The 18,990-nt window shown below is 30.8% G+C and overlaps 2 protein-coding genes across 3 annotated transcripts; one reads left to right on the forward strand and one right to left on the reverse strand.

Annotated features, from left to right (window-relative positions):
- The first annotated feature begins 3,318 nt into the window (after positions 1-3,318).
- On the forward strand, positions 3,319-6,039 carry LOC124356916 (protein lethal(2)essential for life-like). 2 transcript variants are annotated; one of them, XM_046808216.1, is made up of 2 exons: positions 3,319-4,585; positions 5,618-6,039. In XM_046808216.1, the coding sequence occupies exon 2, from the start codon at positions 5,629-5,631 to the stop codon at positions 5,989-5,991; it is 363 nt and encodes a 120-aa protein (XP_046664172.1). In that variant the 5' UTR covers positions 3,319-4,585; positions 5,618-5,628; the 3' UTR covers positions 5,992-6,039. The 2 variants fall into 2 exon arrangements, with proteins under 2 accessions (XP_046664172.1, XP_046664171.1); XM_046808215.1 differs by having other exon boundaries at positions 3,321-4,585; positions 5,527-6,039.
- A 1,704-nt stretch (positions 6,040-7,743) lies between these two features.
- LOC124356918 (facilitated trehalose transporter Tret1-like) lies at positions 7,744-17,341 on the reverse strand. The gene is made up of 2 exons (XM_046808217.1): positions 17,031-17,341; positions 7,744-11,686 (listed from the first exon to the last, which is right to left on the reverse strand). Exons 1-2 carry the CDS (start codon positions 17,089-17,091, stop codon positions 10,329-10,331), a joined length of 1,419 nt encoding a protein of 472 aa, XP_046664173.1. The 5' UTR covers positions 17,092-17,341; the 3' UTR covers positions 7,744-10,328.
- Between the last annotated feature and the right edge of the window lie 1,649 nt (positions 17,342-18,990).

The raw sequence follows: 18,990 nt of genomic DNA on the forward strand, positions 1-18,990 counted from the left end.
TGTATAAATGAGAGTTTGATGTGGCATGTGTGTCAAAATTATTAGATACTTGACGTTTGCTACATAAATGTACCTTTTGTCTCCACAATAAATAATTGACTATTAACTAAACCTACGCTGTGGTGAAGGGTTGCCCAGATTTAAGTGTCACGTCACTTTTTGCTGTACCCAGTGTAGGTTCAACTGAATTGTACAAACCAGCCAGAAATGAAGCCTACTGGAATCATCTTTATATTTGATATGATTACAATTTGTCTGGCTACTATCCAGCTTTTTCATGATTGATTCTGTCTGTAGTCTGTATTACTTCTTGACAAACGTAACTTGTCTAGAATGACGCAGATCAGAAAATGAGTCTTGAGGAGAAACTTGAGCCCGTCCTCTGGAACTAAAATAAACTGTATCTGGTAACTTCAAGGATCACTTATGAACAGTCAAAAGCCATTATTCATAGTCAAGCAACTGTATTGAGGTTGTTCACCTTCAGTTATCCTTTTTAATTGCCAAGCTATATTCTGTAAATGCTTTATGATATCGCTCCCAGATACGGGTTGCCTTGCAGTATGTACGAGTATGTACCCTTCTGAGATACCCTTTTGCAACTCAAGACTTCAGTCCATGGTCTAGTGCTGGTCCAGCCTTTCATTTAATGTGATGACCAGTTGTTATAGTAATAAGTAACACCTGTTAAGTCAGGTGCAGTTTAATTTAAATCTACAACGCTGGTTATTCCTCCCATGTAGTTGGATGGTTGGTTATTCTCCTTGTTGATTTAGGACTATAGTAGCAAGGTGTGGTAACCTAGCGCAGCAGTTCAAAACAAATATACCTATTTTCTGAAAGAGGGATTTCCTGACATGCCAGAGGTATTCAGAGCATATAGTAGTTATATGCTGAAGAGTCTCTACTAATATATATATTAGATGGGTGAATATGAAGATTGCTGAACAGATATAAATAAATAATTCTATTTGCTTTTGCGCTGTTATAAATCTTTACAGCTTTACCTGGTCCAAGTTTTAGACCTACTGAAGAAGACACAGGGACCGAAGACGGAGAGAATATATTATGTTGATGGCTGAACTTCAATTTCGGTATAAATGGTTCTGGAGTAAGTAAGTATATAATGACTATATATTTGTGTGTGTGTATATTATTTTTGTAATTTAATCTTTATTGAAATCAAGTTTGAATTAATATGACTGAAAGCCAGGGATTGTTACTAGTTGGTAGGAAAATCAGCAGACTTAGCTTGGAAACTATCTTCTAGGGCCACTGATTGAAAGAACACATAATAGTACACATGTTTTACACATTGTTAGAAATTTGTTATTGATCTGCAATCTTTATCAACCAGTAGAGAACAAATAATTCTTTAATAAATTCCTATTCATTATATTCATCATATTATATATTAATTATATCAACACATTATATTCATTCTATAATGAATTTTCTCTACTGGTTGAAAAAGATTGTAGTGTAAAAAGTTTCTAACCATACCCTAGAATATAGTAACCCTAAAAACGTGTAATAAATAACCCTAGAAGATGTTTTTAAGTTTAAGTCAGCTGATCTTATCAACTTTATTAAAATTAAATTAGGCTAATTCCGCTTATACAAATTTATTGAATTTTGAGTCTAACAGGTATTTGGTTTTTTGATAATATGTTAGTGTGGCTATTTAAACATACATGTGACAGAAGCAGTTAAATACAAAATAATTGAATCGTAAAAAGTCAGAGCTCTATGGTGTAGTGGTAGCATGCACGCTCGGCAAGTCATAGATCCGGGTTCGAGTCCCAGTGGGACAAGTACCATTTCTGATTAAATATTTGTTTAAATTGTATACATATATATTTATATACATACCTATGTGTTTAAATCCTGTTTTCTGTGTATATTCACTAACGGGCAAAAGCACTTTTTAAATAAAATTATGTGAAAGTCTTAGAAATGTCTTTATTAAAACAATATCAATTCCATCAAGCTGACAATACAGAAAATGAAATTTAGGTTTGCTGATAAAAAATGTGTGTTATTAGAATTTGTTATAATATATTAATGTGATATTTTACAAGTTTGTCAGGATAATTTAACTTTCTGAAGATGTTAGTTAATTTGTTCATATAATTTTTGAAATCCAACTCTTTAGTTACACAGATTTCTTTTTGCTTGAATAACAAACCTTTTTTTAATGCTCTTTTTAACATGTTTAGGGTGATAGCTAGTATAGTTAAGGTATAGATGGTGCTGGTATCTTTAACATGAATTTTGGTTTTAAGAAAGCCTTCTTCTATAAATACATCAACATGAAGGGAAGTTGTAATTTTACTAGAATACTTCTATTGAAGTGTAATGTAGAACATGTGTTTAGAGAATTTAGAAAGCAATTTAGAGGCCTTCACCATGTTGCCATATTAAGAAAATATCATAAATGTAACAATACTAAATCAAGGGAAGTTTACTTTGGAAATTTAAGAAGTTTTGTTCAAGTAAACCCATAAAAAGATGCATAAGAGGGAGCTATCTATGTTACCATAGCTTTACATGTTATTTGTGAGTATAAATTATTGTTGAACTTATTAATTTTCAGAATAAACTCTATAAGTGTTAAAAAAGAAAGAAGTGGATAGTTTTCAGTGTGCAGATCTGGTCTCAAGGAAACACTTTGTTGATATATATATATATATATATATATATATATATATATATATATATATATATACACACACATTGCCATTTAAACAATTTAATGTAAATAAAAGTCGTTTGACAGGTATTTGGTCTTCCGATCATATGTTAGTTTGCTTATTGAAAGGCATATGTGACAGATACGGCCAAATACAAAATAATTGAATCGGAAAAAGTAAGCGCTCTTTGGTGTAATGGTAGCACATTCACCCGGCAAGTGAGAGATCTGGGTTCATCTCCCGGCAGAGCGAGTACTTTTTGTGATTCAATGTTTATTGAAATTATATATATATATACAACTGTAGTTAAGTTTTCAGAGGGCCGACTTTGGTATGAGATGCCAATAAATAATTAATTTCATCAATCGATAGATTATCAGTTGGTAACATATACATATGAGTACAAATAATCGATTTTATAAATTTATAGCTGTATATTAAATAATTTCAACCCTTCGCGCCACTAATAAATTTATGAACTTTCCTATAACGCCAAGACAAGTAAAAAAGTTTCTTTAATTTCAAAGCTAATTTTTAATATAACTAAGTTATAAAAGGTAAAAAATAAAACAGGCCATTTTGCTTAAAATTGTTAGCATATATTGATAAAAAATTAAAAAGAACTAATTATAAAACTGTTAGAACACTATATAACAAGATAAATATTTCAAACTAATCAAAACACTACCATATGATAAAGAATAATAACAAGATACGTAGTATGCACACTCGTGACAACCAAGAAAGCAGTAACACAAGCCACGGATATGTTTGGTTATGGCTATGTACGAGATGTAGAACTGACGACCAGGTGGTCGGAGTTGGTATAGGGCGATCCCCCTGTCGCTGAGTGAAGGTCGTTCATAAATACTTCCTTGGCAAAAACGCAATAAGCACGAAGCGTGCACCAGGCATTTTAAAGCCCTTTTGTGAACTAAAAAACTCTGCAAGAGACATAATCTATAATATCGTATATAACTGTATTTGGCGTTTTGGTCAAAGTCTACTATTCTAATATGACGGTGGGAAAAGTAATAAATCATGAATTCATAGTCATATGCTTCTAATTTGTATTTCAAAATTAACAATAATAAGAAATTGAAAGCAAAATACTTCTGCACTGTAAAAAATCTTTGCTCATTTAAGCCAAGTTTTTATTAAAGCATACATTGTGGGTTGCAGTACCAGTCCAATATTTTGTACCAATTAAAACATTTTTCATCATCTTATAGTGACTTAAAATCATTTTGAAAAATAAATATTGATATTCAAGTTATTGATCATTAAGATTCGACAATCTATTGATTGGGGTTCTTATGCCGAGTTCTACCCTTTGCAGACATTTTGAAAATTTGATAATTATTTATTAATGACCAAAAAATATTACCACTGTTTAACTTGGAAGATATCCAAATTGTGCAATGTTTTTCTTTTATCCTTGACTTGAGATAAATAATTTGAGTGAAGCTCTGATTTTATTGCTGAGAAACGTACAATTTAGAAACAAAAATTACAAGCGGGTGTTCCAACTAGTGAATAAGACTGAAAAAGTCAATTACTTTCCTAATATATTGAATTTCCTGAATAGCACAATAGAAAAATATTTCCCACAGGGAGCTTCATATCCTGCACAGAATTGCAAACCGCAAATAGCCAGTGAATGAATTGAGTGGTTCTAAGTAATTCATTAGTGCTAAAGAGAAGCAAGCAAACACTGTATGTATCCATAGAAACCCAATGAAATGCTAATTTTATTGGATGTAAGGCAAAGTAAATTACATACTATCAAAAATAAATTATTTAATAATTAGTTAAAATTAATGTAAAAGCAACTTCTGAAATAATGCAGTTTCTTTCAATTTTTTTAGTCATTGACTAGCTGCCTATTCACAGTAAGTGATGGATTTTCTTCTGTTATAATTCTCAAAACTTTGATATACAATTTTGGAATATAAAAACAATTTGTAATGAAAGGAGTAAAATTAACTGTTATAATAGCTGGCAGTAGTGGTGATGATCTTGATTTTAGACATATAAGAACAATTTTAAAAATCTCATGCACGTTTATGCCCTTATTTGTAGCTGTAGAATATAAACTTTACAAGAAAAGCTAAAAAGGTATTTAGGTGCATATGAATGAGGTCTTCAAAGTGAATATCTCCCATAATGCTATGACCAATAATAGAGAGGAAAATTACATACTATACATTAGAATTGTACATATGGGGGAAAACGCAGGGTTGTTTCACTACAGCAGACTCTTAAGAACAAGACAATTTTTAATTTAATTGCAACAGGACAAATATAACATTTGTAGAAATTATAGAATGAAAGGCACTGAATTATTATTAATACAATCCATAGTAAAATAAAGAAGTATTAAGTTTTCTCTTTACAAAAATAACATGTAGTGAAACAAATATTTGTTATATTGATTATTCAGTGGACCAAATCCTGTATTTATTTTAATAATTTGTATTTTACTTATGAATGCCAAACCTAAAAGAACCCAATTGTTAAGTGATATTGTTCCCCACCTATTTATTCCATTGTATAGGTCTCATTTATGCAACATGTTATATTCCAGTGTCAAAAGTACTGTAAAATTTAAAGTTGTATCTAAAAGATATGATAGAAAAACATATCACACTGACTGAATGGTGCTATTAATTCTCTATTTAATCCTCACAAAATATATCATTGTCTTTTGAAATGGTTTATGTTTTGTGTTGTATACCAATATCATCTCTGTTGGTCATATATCCTTAATTGCTAAGTTGATGCTACATATAAGTGGAAAAAAAGTACTAACATTGACTTCATTGTTATTTAGCCCCAAATGTCTCTAAGAAATATGAAAATTCACAAACCATCAACATTTTGGTTCTATAATTAATTAAACTTATCCATGATTACCTGACCAGAGATCTCGCACATGGCTTCACACAATCCTAACAGTAGTAGTAGCAGCTTCGTCATTGACAAAGATGGACTCAAACTCACACTGGATGTACAACAGTACCGTCCAGAAGAGCTGACTGTACGAGTGGTAGATGATTTTATTATTGTTGAAGGAAAGCATGAAGAAAAAAGCAATACAGGTGGTTATGTTTCACTTCAGTTCACCCGCCAATTCAAGATTCCAGCTGATGTGGACAAGGAGGCAGTGAAAACATATTTGTCTTCTGATGGGATTTTGCAAATCGAAGCTCCTAAATTGCAGAAATTGTCTCCTTCTGAAGGTCGCACTATTCCAATTGCTCAGACTAACCGACCAGCTCTGAAGAAAGCTGAATAAAACTGAATTGATGTATAGAAAATAAAATTTAAAAGTGTCATGCTCATATTTATTTTTGAAATAATTTTAGAACTTGCATTATAAGATATTAATGTCAACCAATCTCTATTTATTTTATGCACAATATACAGTATAACTCATCCGAACAATGGTGTGAATACAATTTTACAGGGTGAGTCAGACTACCAGTTTGGTAAGTATTGTGATTATACCAAGTAACTATAAACTGACATTAGTTATAAAGAACACATTTTCTTTCGTTAAAGCTGTAACTGGCAACTGCTGTATGTACGGTAGTTAGGCCATTCACGTGCTGGCACTGCAATATATACGAGTAAGCAAACATTTCGGAAATCTATTATTATTAGTGTATTTTCAATATTTCAGTTTAAAACCAAAAATCAATCGATTGCAGAATAATCGGGCTATCGATTGAGGTATATTATTACTCAATAAATCAAACTATATTCCTTTTTGTATAGTTAGAAGAAACATCTTGTGTGAGCAACTGTTTTGACTGTGACCAGCTGACCTGAGCGACTGTCTAATTGATTTATTTTTAGTTTTGTTTTGTTTTGGTTATTAGTAATATGGCTGATAACCAAAACAAAACAAATTTAGGAAAAAATTAGGAACAAATTTAGTGATTTGAGAAAACTATTGCTAAATTGGAACCGGCGTCCTTATAAGGCTTTTTCAAGGTTAAATTTTGTGTGAATAAAATAAGTAGCAACAATAATAAGTGAGTATTATTATTCCTTTAGTTTTCTGAAGACATTGATGTATAATAAATAAGTCATATATATGTTGAATTTCATTGTTGTAAAGCAATGTACAAAAATGCTAAAAATACAATGTTAGTAGATTTTGCACTTAAGTTCAAAAATTGCTAAAAAAAGGAAAAATTTTTAAGCAAAAGCGCTAAAGCTATTTATATATTTTTAGTAAGTATAAAATTTTGTTTTTTTATGATTTGGAATTAATATAAACCTTTTACACGTATATGATGAGATAGTGCAAAGTTATAAAAAATGTCAAAATATTTTTATTAAAAATACCTAAATTTTTTTTGAAGTTGGAAAAGTCAATGAGGATAATTTATTATTATTATTTGGAATATTCTGAAAATAACTATATATAGTAATTAATTTATCGGTTGAATTTCCAGTGTTGTAAAGCCATTATACAAATGACTGAAAATACATACATACATACTAAAGTTCAAAAATTGCTAAAAAAGTAAACATTTTTTAAGTAAAGCCGCTAAAACCATATATATTTTGGAAGGATAATATCGTGCTTCTTTTGTATACTTTGGAATTTTTATAAATCTTTCTAACATATATGATAAGATAGTGAAAAGTTATATAATATTTGAAAAAATTTATATCAAGCGCATTCAAACACAGAAATCTTATTTGAAAATAAGAAATTATTAATAAATATAATTTATTATTATTTAGAATATTCTGTAAACAATGATATACAATAAGCTGTATATTTGAAGAATTTTAAGGGGTATATAACAGTTTAATGTAATTCTTACAAATGGGAGCAGACACCGACAGTTCAGGGGTTAAACCTCTTAATTTGACCCCAAGGAACTCATTAAAATTATTTTAAACTTTGAAAAATCGTTCAAATAGGGGTTTGGGAATGATTTTTGAGAAATTTTAAACGTAAACAAGGGATGTGTGTGTGTTGCTTCTAATGTCGATGTGACATATCTAGGGTTAAAAAAGAGGTTTTAAATAAAGAGGGTTAAAAAACGTCTGTATTAAGTATTGTGTTGTTCTTACTACGTATAATTTAATATAAAAAGTGTTACTGTTTTCCAATGAATATAACATGAATTTAGTTAAATATATATTTAAAGAACTAAAGAAAAATATCAGAAAAAGTCAAATACAACACTTGACCAATTACAAACAAATTGGATTAGCACTAAATGGACACATTTATCAAAAGATGTACAAAAATCTTTAAAAGACATACAAACATAACATTACATATAAAATAAAAAGTAACTTGAAGAATAAATTGAAAAACCAAAAATATGCTGAAGACATTAATGAAACATATAGCAGGTATATATCAAATAAAATTTGATGACTGAAATAAGAAATACATACAGACAAAAAGAAAAATTCATACAAGATTTAAAGAACATTGCTTCCACATTAAATTCAACATAAAAGAAAAATCTGGTGTTGCACACCACTGTACTAATATGGAACACACCATATTTAAAAAAAACCTATATTAATATAAATTAAAGCATGTTAACACACCAAGATATACGAGATGTACTTGAAAATCCTATTACACAAATCAAACAAACACAGAAGCTTTATCAAATTAAGAAGATGGAACAATACAAAATTCTTTATTACTTTTATGAAGATTACAAAAATAACTTTCAAAATTTACATAGTATAATCTTGAGTAATAATTTATCTTTATTTTACACACTTCTCCACACAAATTAATATTAAAATCACATATGTCTAACTGTTGTTAAAAATAAACTAATTTACTTTGGTGATGTGTTTGAAGAAGATAGCCTTGGTATAGTAAGGCCTCACAAAATAAAAAGTTATTTATTGGTTGTTGTGATTACACTATAGTAATTAAAACCATATGTTAGGGAATTGGATGGAATGTTCATATTTTGCAGATAATAAAAGTAGCTTAGTTAAACTAGTTGGCTTGAAAACTACCCCAAAATTAGATAAAGATACAAAAAGCCAATTTCATTCTTATTTTAAATTTTATTGTTTTGGATCTTTGCAACATTTTTTCGTACTATTTCTACATAATTGTAAGAATTTGGATCTTAAAGTTGCAAACAAAAAACGTACTAATAACAGTCAAAATTATAATAATATACAGCTTTGTAATAAAATCTTGTATTATATAAATTATAGATTGATCCCAAATTTCCTATTTGTTATCTAAAACCATTAATTTTATGCCAGTGGTGCTCATTATAACATAAGAAAAATATAAATTATTTAATTTAGGATTATAACAAACCATCACATTAAAAAGTTTTATAAATTGGTTCTTTTTCTGTGATTGCATAAATATTCAACATGCATCTTTTGAGAGGGCATAACAGGTTTTTAACAAATAGAAATATTGCTTAAATATTTTGGTTTTAACTATGGCAATTCAAAGTGTAAAAATATCCAATTCTATATTTTGAATACATAAAAATGAAGATCCAATTTGATTAAATAATAACTCTAAAGTTTTTTTTACCTTTTGCTAATTAAAAAAACCGTAGTAAATATTAATTGGGGGTGTTTAGAAACAGCGTATACTAAATATGTGTATTTTTTGTTTTAAAGAAAGTTAAACACCTCTATGGATGAAGGTTTTTTAAAATTTGGAGACAATTGATTTAAACAGATTGTCGTGATGGTGAGTTTGAATGATGGTAAGCAATAATTGGCTCAAGATAAACTATCTTCCTTCAATGAAAACTTGACCATTTTTTCTAGTTTATGGTTTACTTCTGATAACTTATAACATACTTTTTAATCCATCACTCATAAAAAGTGTGTGTTTGCTAAATGATGTTGAATGCAAGTGGGTTAGAATTAACCCCACTTGCCACATCTACTCATATTCTAATGCAGTATACATTTTGTTTAAGAGAGGGTTCCCGATGTTGACACAAGTGGAGGCTACAACACTCTTATAAAAGATTATGAGCTTGGTACAGTAAGATGGCTTGTGTGGAAAGGATTATAATTGATCTAATAGTTATCATAGAGTTCAGAGATAAGGATATCTCATTATCCAGGTAAAGGTCCCCATTGATGTCGGCGTGAGCATAGATAGAGTAGCAATACATGAACACATAAACTTAAATTTTAGAAAGAATAATGTAAAATTCACAAATTCACAAATTTTTTAACAAAATTCCAGAACATATTAAGGCTGAACCATCATTCAATAAGTTTAAAAAAATACTTAAGGATTACCTAACAATCAAAGTATTATACTCTTTTAAGGAATTATAAATGCAATAAAGTAAAATTAGCCTAATTTTAAGAAATGTTGAATACTTTTAAGTTAATGACACTATTCAATGTATTGACTGTAATACCTATGAATAAAGAATTATCTGAATCTGAATCTGAATCTGAATCTAAAAATAAGAACTGAAATTTTTTAACAATATTCAACATCGAACAAAGCTTATAAGCACCTGAAGTCTTAGCCATGACCCAACTAGTAAATCTATTTTCATTTGTGTAGAAACATATTACTAAGCTTAATGAAAAAATTTGTATTACAAAAATCACTTTGGAATATATTTATAGATTTTATTTGTTTAACATTTGCATTTCTTCTCTGTACAACATTTTTTCTCCCACATTAGTTCCTTCAAGCTCCTTCAATAACTCAGCAAATGTCTTATTTTTAGTCTCTGGACAGTAAAAGATTAGCCAAACTGTAGAAGTTCCTGCAACGACAGCATATATAAGATAATTGACATAGATACCTATTGAAGAACCAATAATGTAGTACAACTTTAATGCTACAAGGGAGACAAAAGTTGTGATGACTATAATCATGCCAGAAGCAAAGGTTCTAATGCTAGAAGGGAACAATTCCCCTTGAAAGACCAACATAACTGGGACTAGACCCAGAGTGACAAAGAAGCAGTAAGATCCTATAGTAACAAGTGGTATCCATTTGTATTTAAATTCATTTTTATAGTATGAAAATACTGCAGAAGCTAGATTAGAGAGAAAACATCCAAATGCTGAGACTATTATTAAGGGTCGTCTGCCAATTTTATCAATTAAAAAATAAATTACTATAGACATCACACAAAACAGAGTTGCAATTGCTACTGAGCATGTATCAGGATTTAAAAATCCTTCAGAATCTGTATCGGCAAACATTTCTGAAGCATAAGAAAATATTGTAGTTAGTCCTGTCAAAATCGTTGCAAGTATTACCACTATCATTATTGCTAGACACTTTCTGTAAGTAGTGTTTTTTATTACAGCTTTCCAAGACTCCTTGTTCTTAGCATCTTCCTCGAGGTAACTTTTTATGTCCTTGAGCTCTTCAAAAACTTCATTTGGCCGGACATTTTGAAACCACGCAAGTGAGTCGGCAGCTTTATTTTCCTGCTTTTTCATCATAAAGTAGTAAGGTGATTCTGGTAAAAATGAAAACAAAATCAAATATAAAATGGGTACCACTAGATTTATCCATGCACTGACATTGTAGGATAAATAGGTACCAAGACAGAATTGAATGAGGATGCCACCGTACCATGTTACTGCAATTGACATTATAATCAACCCACGAATATTAGCTTCTGCAATTTCTGCCAGATAAATCGGAGCTATTGTTACCACCAATCCTATTCCCATACCGTCTAACATTCTCTTGATATAAAGTATTTGTACTGATCTTGTAGCTAAAGTCAGGATCCATGAGATCATGAACAATGGAACTGCACATAACATAGGCCATTTCCGCCCAAACTTATCCATTAAAAAAGTTCCAAGTAATGGTGTCAAGAGACAGCCAATTTCAATATCAGCAGCAATCCAAGATATCTGCTCCTTGGTCGCACGGATTTCTCCATCTTCATCAGAGAGCTGGTTGAGAACTGGGGAGACCCATCCATATGCCATCCCACTGCTAATGATAGATATCGATCCTGCAAAAAAATTATTTTGAAAATTTGATTTGAATTGTATTTCAAAACTGGGCAAATACAAGATTTTATTTACTATAATACAATTTGATTTCCACAAAGTTGAATAGTGGTGGTCACTTAAACAGTGAGCGTCATTACTAAGGAGGATATTACACTTTATCTTTTTTTGCAGCTATTTGTGGTATTATGATAAAGTAATGAAATAACCAGTTTGACTAAACCCTAGATGTTATTCTTAGTATTGCTAAAGGAATATAGATTACAAAATCAACCAACATAGCTACTGAACTTGGTAGTAATTGCTTGTATTTAGGCTAGAACAGTTATTAGATAATGGAGTAATCTCATAGTATGGACTAATCGGTATGAAATTAAACATATATACTCACACAAACACATAGCAGTTACCCATGGCTTTGCACATGATTTCCTATAGGTATGTAATAGGAATATCCCTTTTAAATGGCGTAATAAACACTCCAGAATATAAGTGATGATCACTGGAAGCTATTCTAATCTCCTGATCCACTTCAGAATAATTAGGAGTTAAAGTTAAAGGAGCAATGTTTTAGTGTCATGAAGTCGGAGCTTGAAACAGTTTTTGAGTAGGTACCGATGAAATATACAACTTTAATTTTTGTTGCACCAATCAAGAAAAAAAATTATATATACGTTGATCTGAATAGTCTACTTCCAGGTCTAATTTATTTCTGATACTAGTCTGTTGAGTCAATACATGTAGGTGACAAATTTCACATTTCTAGGACAGCAGGAAGTTGAAAAACAAAACAGTTCTAGGGGTTGCTAAACTATTTCATCCTCTAAGGGTAGTTAATCTTCATGAAAATGTTAATCATTATATTCTGTAATCCTCTAACAACTAACCCATTTATTTTAGAATTGTTTTTTGCAGCAGTTTGTATTTATTGGACATGTCAGTACTTATTTTAACAGCATTTATATAGGTATTCTTAGGTGAATCTCCATAGATACGAGGGTTTGGTGCATAATCCACATACACAAGTTCTACTAGATAGGAACATCTTTTTAGATAAGCCAAACTGCAGGTGCAGCACTACTTTACACTTATTTACAATTATACACATCTGTCTTGAAAACATCAAATGGCGTATCTAATTTCCCAGCATGAAATCTACAAATTGGTTTAGAAACATGAAAAATGATAAACATATAACATGTTTTGTACTGATATAAGTTTGTAATTTTGGTAAGAATATTTATAAACCTGAAAACTGTCTGAAAATATCTAAGGAGAGTAAGACTGAGTGACTGAAATCTGTAACTTCAAATTACAAAAATATAAAATGTATAGGATTGACAATAGACTAAACCTTATCTTAGAAACCACAAGGAATTGTGAAAATAATGCTAGCCCCAGTTAAAACGAAAATGTTATAAAACGAATCAAGCAGATAAGTGACCTACAGGCAGATTAAACAGCCTATAGTTTAAATAACACTTGAGGTATGGTATAGTAGCTTGGGATGGAATAGTGAGAAAAAAAACATTGAAACAGTGTTACTACAGCAGGAAGAAGGGAAGGGTTAACGGGATACTGGACTTTCTAATCACTCGATCTTTGAAAGGAGTGGAATGACTAACCTTTTCCTGAACCCTCGGATATGGAGGCACACCCTAAAAATCTTGCATTTAAATAGTTGTAACATGTTAGGAAATTAAATACAAAATAATACAGATCAAATGCTATCGGCTAAAAGCAGTACCATCTTTATAAAATCCTAGAAATAGTGTTCAATGTTGCATGAAATTTGTGTCCATAATGTCATGAAAATCCTAATACCTTTATCAAATTTGAACACAGCTCCTAGTTCATAAATTATAGGTGTTTTATTTTTTTTTTTTCAAGAAATTACATTGCTGTTCTTTTGCTATTCATTAAACATCAGTAATCTTGATAGGCTTAAGCAACATGTCCTAATTTTGATTTTGGGGGATGTACGATATGTGTATTAACTAGGATGTGGTTATCGAAAGTATATCCTATATGAAATGAACTTTTTACGTAATGCAGTTGTTATTGGTATAAAACCTTCAAAAAACAAAGTTAATCTACTCAAAAACGTTCTATTCATACTGTTTTATACATACATTACTACTGTATGAAAACCTTATGTCCGACTACAAAATATATTTTGTGAGTGTTGAGACAGTGAAGAAATCCTGTTACCGGTATTAGAAGCAGACTTTTGACCATGATATGTATGTACACGCACTGGAATATTATACATGTTAAAAATTAACTTAGGGATGTGTATATTGTTATGCAATTTATTAGCTTGCTTAGTTTTTATATGTCATTACCAACTGGAAAAAAATTTGTAATGGTGATGTGCCTTGACTGAAATGGCTTGGTCCCATCAACTTTGGATAACTGTGTCTCTATTGTCCTAACTTCGCCTCTAATAAAGACATTTTTCATTTCATTTCGTTTAATTTTTTTATTGTACTTAAAACCATTTAAAATTGAATTGTGCTACAAAAAAGTATTGCATCATTACTACCAAGCTCACTACCACCCAGGATATAAATATAAAGATGTTTTAAGTAGTCCTACGCAGAACTGGACTTCCTACATATTGGTGCCTCCAGTGCAAAACCCATAAAAATATGAAGGCGTTTAAATATGTTGTAGTTTATTAATTTTTTGGTAAGCCTCCAGAACAAAATAATTATTATTAGTGGTTTGCATGCAATGTAAAAGAAAATAAGACTGATACATGATATATAGAGCACTAATATATTCTGTCATAGATGTGTCATAAATAATTAAATCAACGTTTTTCTGGAATATTGCTTAGTGGACTTGACTTGCCATGCTTAAAACATGTAAAAATGGAGAATTCTTAGCTCAGAACAGGGAAAGAACCTCTATTTGTAAAACACGCACCATATGTCTATGATGCTAATGACCTCACATTCCACAGCATTACAAAAACCATTCCAAACTGCCCCCACATTGCACAGCATTACAAAAACCATACCAAACAGCCTATAGCTGTGAAAACTTTGGTCAGAAATGAAGAACTTAAGGTAAACAGTGTGAAAAATAACTTGTTAATTTTATTCAATCTTCATTCTAGTTCCTTTAATGAATTTGTAAATTTATGTATCTCATTCCTGTGGTGTAATGAGCATGGGTGTCACTATATCAATATCATTGAGAGCAGCGACACACCAGTTGCAGAGCTGTTGCAAATTTGTGCAGTCTGTGATTTAATCACCAGCCAAATGTGAGAATAATCAGTAATATTTTTTTAATATTAATAAACAAAACATGTTACAATAACAATCATTGACAAATCTGTGAGATGCATCCTATGCAACTCAAGATGTACAAATACAATCAATCAATCAAAATCTCTATTTTCATGGAGATAAGAGATAGTGTCAGAAATAATACATATTTATATTATGTAACAGAATTATATCAGAAAAGTCATGCAGTCTAGTGTTAAATTGTTTCTTCAAATTAGGAATTTTTGTTCAGTTTATAATGGGTGGTCTTGAAGCTGTAGCTTCATCTTGGAAGACTTGATTCATTCCAATTTCAGCTTGTCTGGCATATTGTAGAAAAATGGCCGGTTTATATGATGGCTCCTTTCTATACATAGACAGTGTTGGAGTAGCACAGTCCGGAGAATTTCTAGTGTTGGTGAACATTTCAGTATTGGTTTGAGGTATCATGTGCAGAATTACTTCTTTAACAAGTTTACTGCGACACTATCAGGGTAGCAGTATTCAAGATCACTCAGTGTGAAGAACAAAGCGATGTTGCTGTATATTTAACTTCTCGAGAGAAGTATGACAGCTATCGATATTGTAGTCCTACGCAATATCTGTTTCTTTCTGCTGTAGTAATACTGTCAATGTTTTTTTTTTCTCACTATTCCATCCCAAGCTACTATACCATACCTCAAGTGTTATTTAAACTATAGGCTGTTTTAGCTGCCTGTAGGTCACTTATCTGCTTGATTCGTTTTATAACATATAAATACTGGGGCTAGCATTATTTTCACAATTCTTTGTGGTTTCTAAGATAAGGTTTAGTCTATTGTCAATCCTATACATTTGATATTTTTGTAATTTGAAGTTATGGTAGTCTTAAGATTTTTAGGTTTGTACTATAAAAGTCCTATTTTGTTTTGGATTCATTAAAGACCAAGTCAAAGTAACATTGTTTATTTTTTACATTGGCTATACTGCCGTGATGCCTAATTTCTCTACACAATGAGAATGGTTCGATGTCAATACATTTTGTGTAAAATATCAATCCAATTTCCCACTGTGTGAAATACGTTAACTCGTTTGGAAGGGAAAAACTCCAGTTCAGGTTTAAAATGACTAAAAAACTGCGTATTGTGAACAACCTATGAATCGTATGAGTGTGTCCAAGTGGTGTCGCAAGTTTAGAAACATTTGTACATCTCTGCATGATGCTCAGGCTGGGTATGAAGTTTTTGAGATGCTACAAACTCAATGGAGAGCAATTTCTCCACTCCATCATTATTATATATGAAATTTTATTACATACTACACATCTGAAACATAAGGCAGTCTCAATACCTCTTCTTCACCTTTCACCAAAAGGTTAAAACCCCATTTTCAGCCAATAAAATCATGGAAAATTTGTTTTGGAACTCTCAAAGTATAATTATTTTAATTGAATATATGCCTCAAGGAGAGACCATCAACTCTACAAGGTACTGTGATACCCTAAAAGAATTGCAGAGAGCGATTCAGACAAGAGGAGAGACATGCTGACAAAGGGAGTCTGCCTGTTGCACAACAATGCCAGACCACACTCTGCCAATGACAAAAAGGAACTGCTCAACTCATTTAATGGGATTTCCTGAACCATCCTGCACATTCCCTGACAAAACACGTTCAGATTACTATCTCCCTGAAGCTGCACACGGGCGGAAAAAGATTTTAACCGGCCAGAAGGTGAAGGGGAAAGTGGATGAAGGAGTTCAAATTCAAAGAAGGCATAAAAAATGAATACCCCGGTTCACCACTGGCATTGAGAGGAATGGGGACTATGTCGAAAAATAGTTTACATACGGTATGTATGAATATAGCTAGGTCAATTTATTGTTCAAACTAAAAATGTTCATAACCTACAAAATTTCACTTAATTCTGGATATGCCTAGTCTTGAAACTTGCGATAGTTCTATAAATAAATAACAAAGCATCAGTAGTACTAAAAATAAATAACAAAACATCAGTATTAAACTGTTGTTTTTCAAATCTCTTAAAAAGTATTAACAAATAGAATGTTACATTGTTAAAATTGTAGTTTACCTATGAATGCTGCAAATATTTGTCTTCTTAATCCACCCATGCTGATGTAAATGTCACACATTCAAAGTACTTAAAGATCACTTCGTAAATGTGCCTTGTCTTATCAAAAACTCTGTGAGGTATTATTTAAACTTAACGTATTACTGATAAGAGAATTTAATTACACTTCTTTAATGCTAATCAGTGATTGAATATTCACCCTTATTATTTTCTTAGAACCTGAGTTAGACAGGATCACGTTATTCAATCTACACCTAAGCTTTTTAGTCGTAGTAATATTTGCCACATTAAAAATTGATTTCACACATCATACTAACAGTGAGTGGCTTGAGTTACAAAACCCCTTGTAATAAGGCTATTGTATGACAAGTAATGCATCTGTTGTTTGAAATTGATTAATATTGTTAACACTAATATCAACTGATAACAAACCAAGGATTATCTTACCATGGTATTTAGTTTACGCATCATGAAAACCTTAATTTATTACTTTCCATATTTGCAATTCTTGGTTACAATATGTCTCATAAACTTTTAACTCTTACATACAGTAATTATACTACCTCCATATATCATTATGATTCTTATTAATTTATCACAACTATAGAAGTAGGCACGGTTGACTTCTGTTAGATTGAGTAAAACTTATACTGTCTGAAGATCCATGGCTAATAAAGGATTATAGACTCTACCACTACACACCTGGCCTCAACAATCCTAGTACCCACCCGCTTTGAGTCATTAACTGGTAGTATGGCATACAAAACCTACTTAAAACAAATTTATTGAAGTAATTTTATTAATTACATATATAAATAAACAAATTATGAAAATGAGTAAACACAGCATAAATTTTATTTTTATATTACAACCCTATACATTTAAATGTTAGCTGTATTATACAAAAATACAATATATTCAGACTTTTTTATTTTACTAAGAATATTACACAATATGCAAGTTAATTAAATTGACTGAGGTGCTCTATTTTATTTGATACGATCTCTAAGCACGGTGAAGCAACCGAGTATTCTACACATAACCTGGTGTACTTGATGAGACAATGAGAATACCTATTCACCTAGATTGCACTATATTTTTATATTGTGTCTCTGATTTCAAAACGATGTAAAGAGTTTGTTTTAAGCTTCTTTGTAACCAATTTTCTTTATCTCTTCAGATGAATAAGACTCCAGATTCCAGAAGTCAAGTCTGCAACAGCACCAAATTCCAGACGCTGTACTAAAAGGAAGGTGAACTAAAGCTAAACACAACATTTACAATAATTTTTCTTGATAAATGGTACCTTGAAAGAAAATTTAAAACATAGATTCCACAGTTATTCCTTAAAAAACCCTACTAACCCTCAGAAAAGTTTTTATGACTAAAAATGTAATGTTTTAATACTGTTTTAACATATAAATGTGATCATAATTTGTACTATTTATTTGGTGTTCAAATGAATTATTTGTTTATCAATTTCAAATATTTTATGTTATATTAAATCATTATTATTTCGCATTACCATTTGTATTATTAATGTAGAAGATGGAGCTTATATAGTCCAGTCAAATTAGCAAAGTTAGGAAAAAACCAGTAGTTTTGATACATTTGTACCTTTAATAGCCCTAATAAACATACTAAAATTATATTGCATATATCTTAGTGCAAAACTATTCAGTATTAAAAGAAAGATAATAAAAAGGCCCTTGAAAAGGTTTGAGTTGTTTCAGTCCCAAGTTGTGATGTCAAAATGAAGATTCAACGTTGCTGGTGTTGAAATGTTCTAGTTCCAAGTTGGTATAGCGTCAAAATGAAATGGTTTCGTGTTGTTGTATGTGTGCCCGTTTGTAGTGTCAAATAAAAAAGTTCCAGTTAATGTCGGATGTGGAGCCCTAGGTTGTTGCACGCAAAATTTTAATGTTCCGTTTTAAATGCAGATAAATTTACACTCCACGTT

Source organism: Homalodisca vitripennis, chromosome 3 (assembly GCF_021130785.1).
Source record: "Homalodisca vitripennis isolate AUS2020 chromosome 3, UT_GWSS_2.1, whole genome shotgun sequence".
Taxonomy (NCBI): domain Eukaryota; kingdom Metazoa; phylum Arthropoda; class Insecta; order Hemiptera; family Cicadellidae; genus Homalodisca; species Homalodisca vitripennis.

Coding starts and splice junctions, on each gene's coding strand:
- LOC124356916 (XM_046808216.1), top strand. CDS start 5,629: ATGGCTTCACACAATCCTAACAGTAGTAGTAGCAGCTTCGTCATTGAC.
- LOC124356918 (XM_046808217.1), bottom strand. CDS start 17,091: ATGTGTGACATTTACATCAGCATGGGTGGATTAAGAAGACAAATATTT. Junction 11,687..17,030: donor AATATTTGCAGCATTCATAG/GTAAACTACAAT, acceptor ATTTTTTTGCAG/GATCGATATCTATCATTAGC.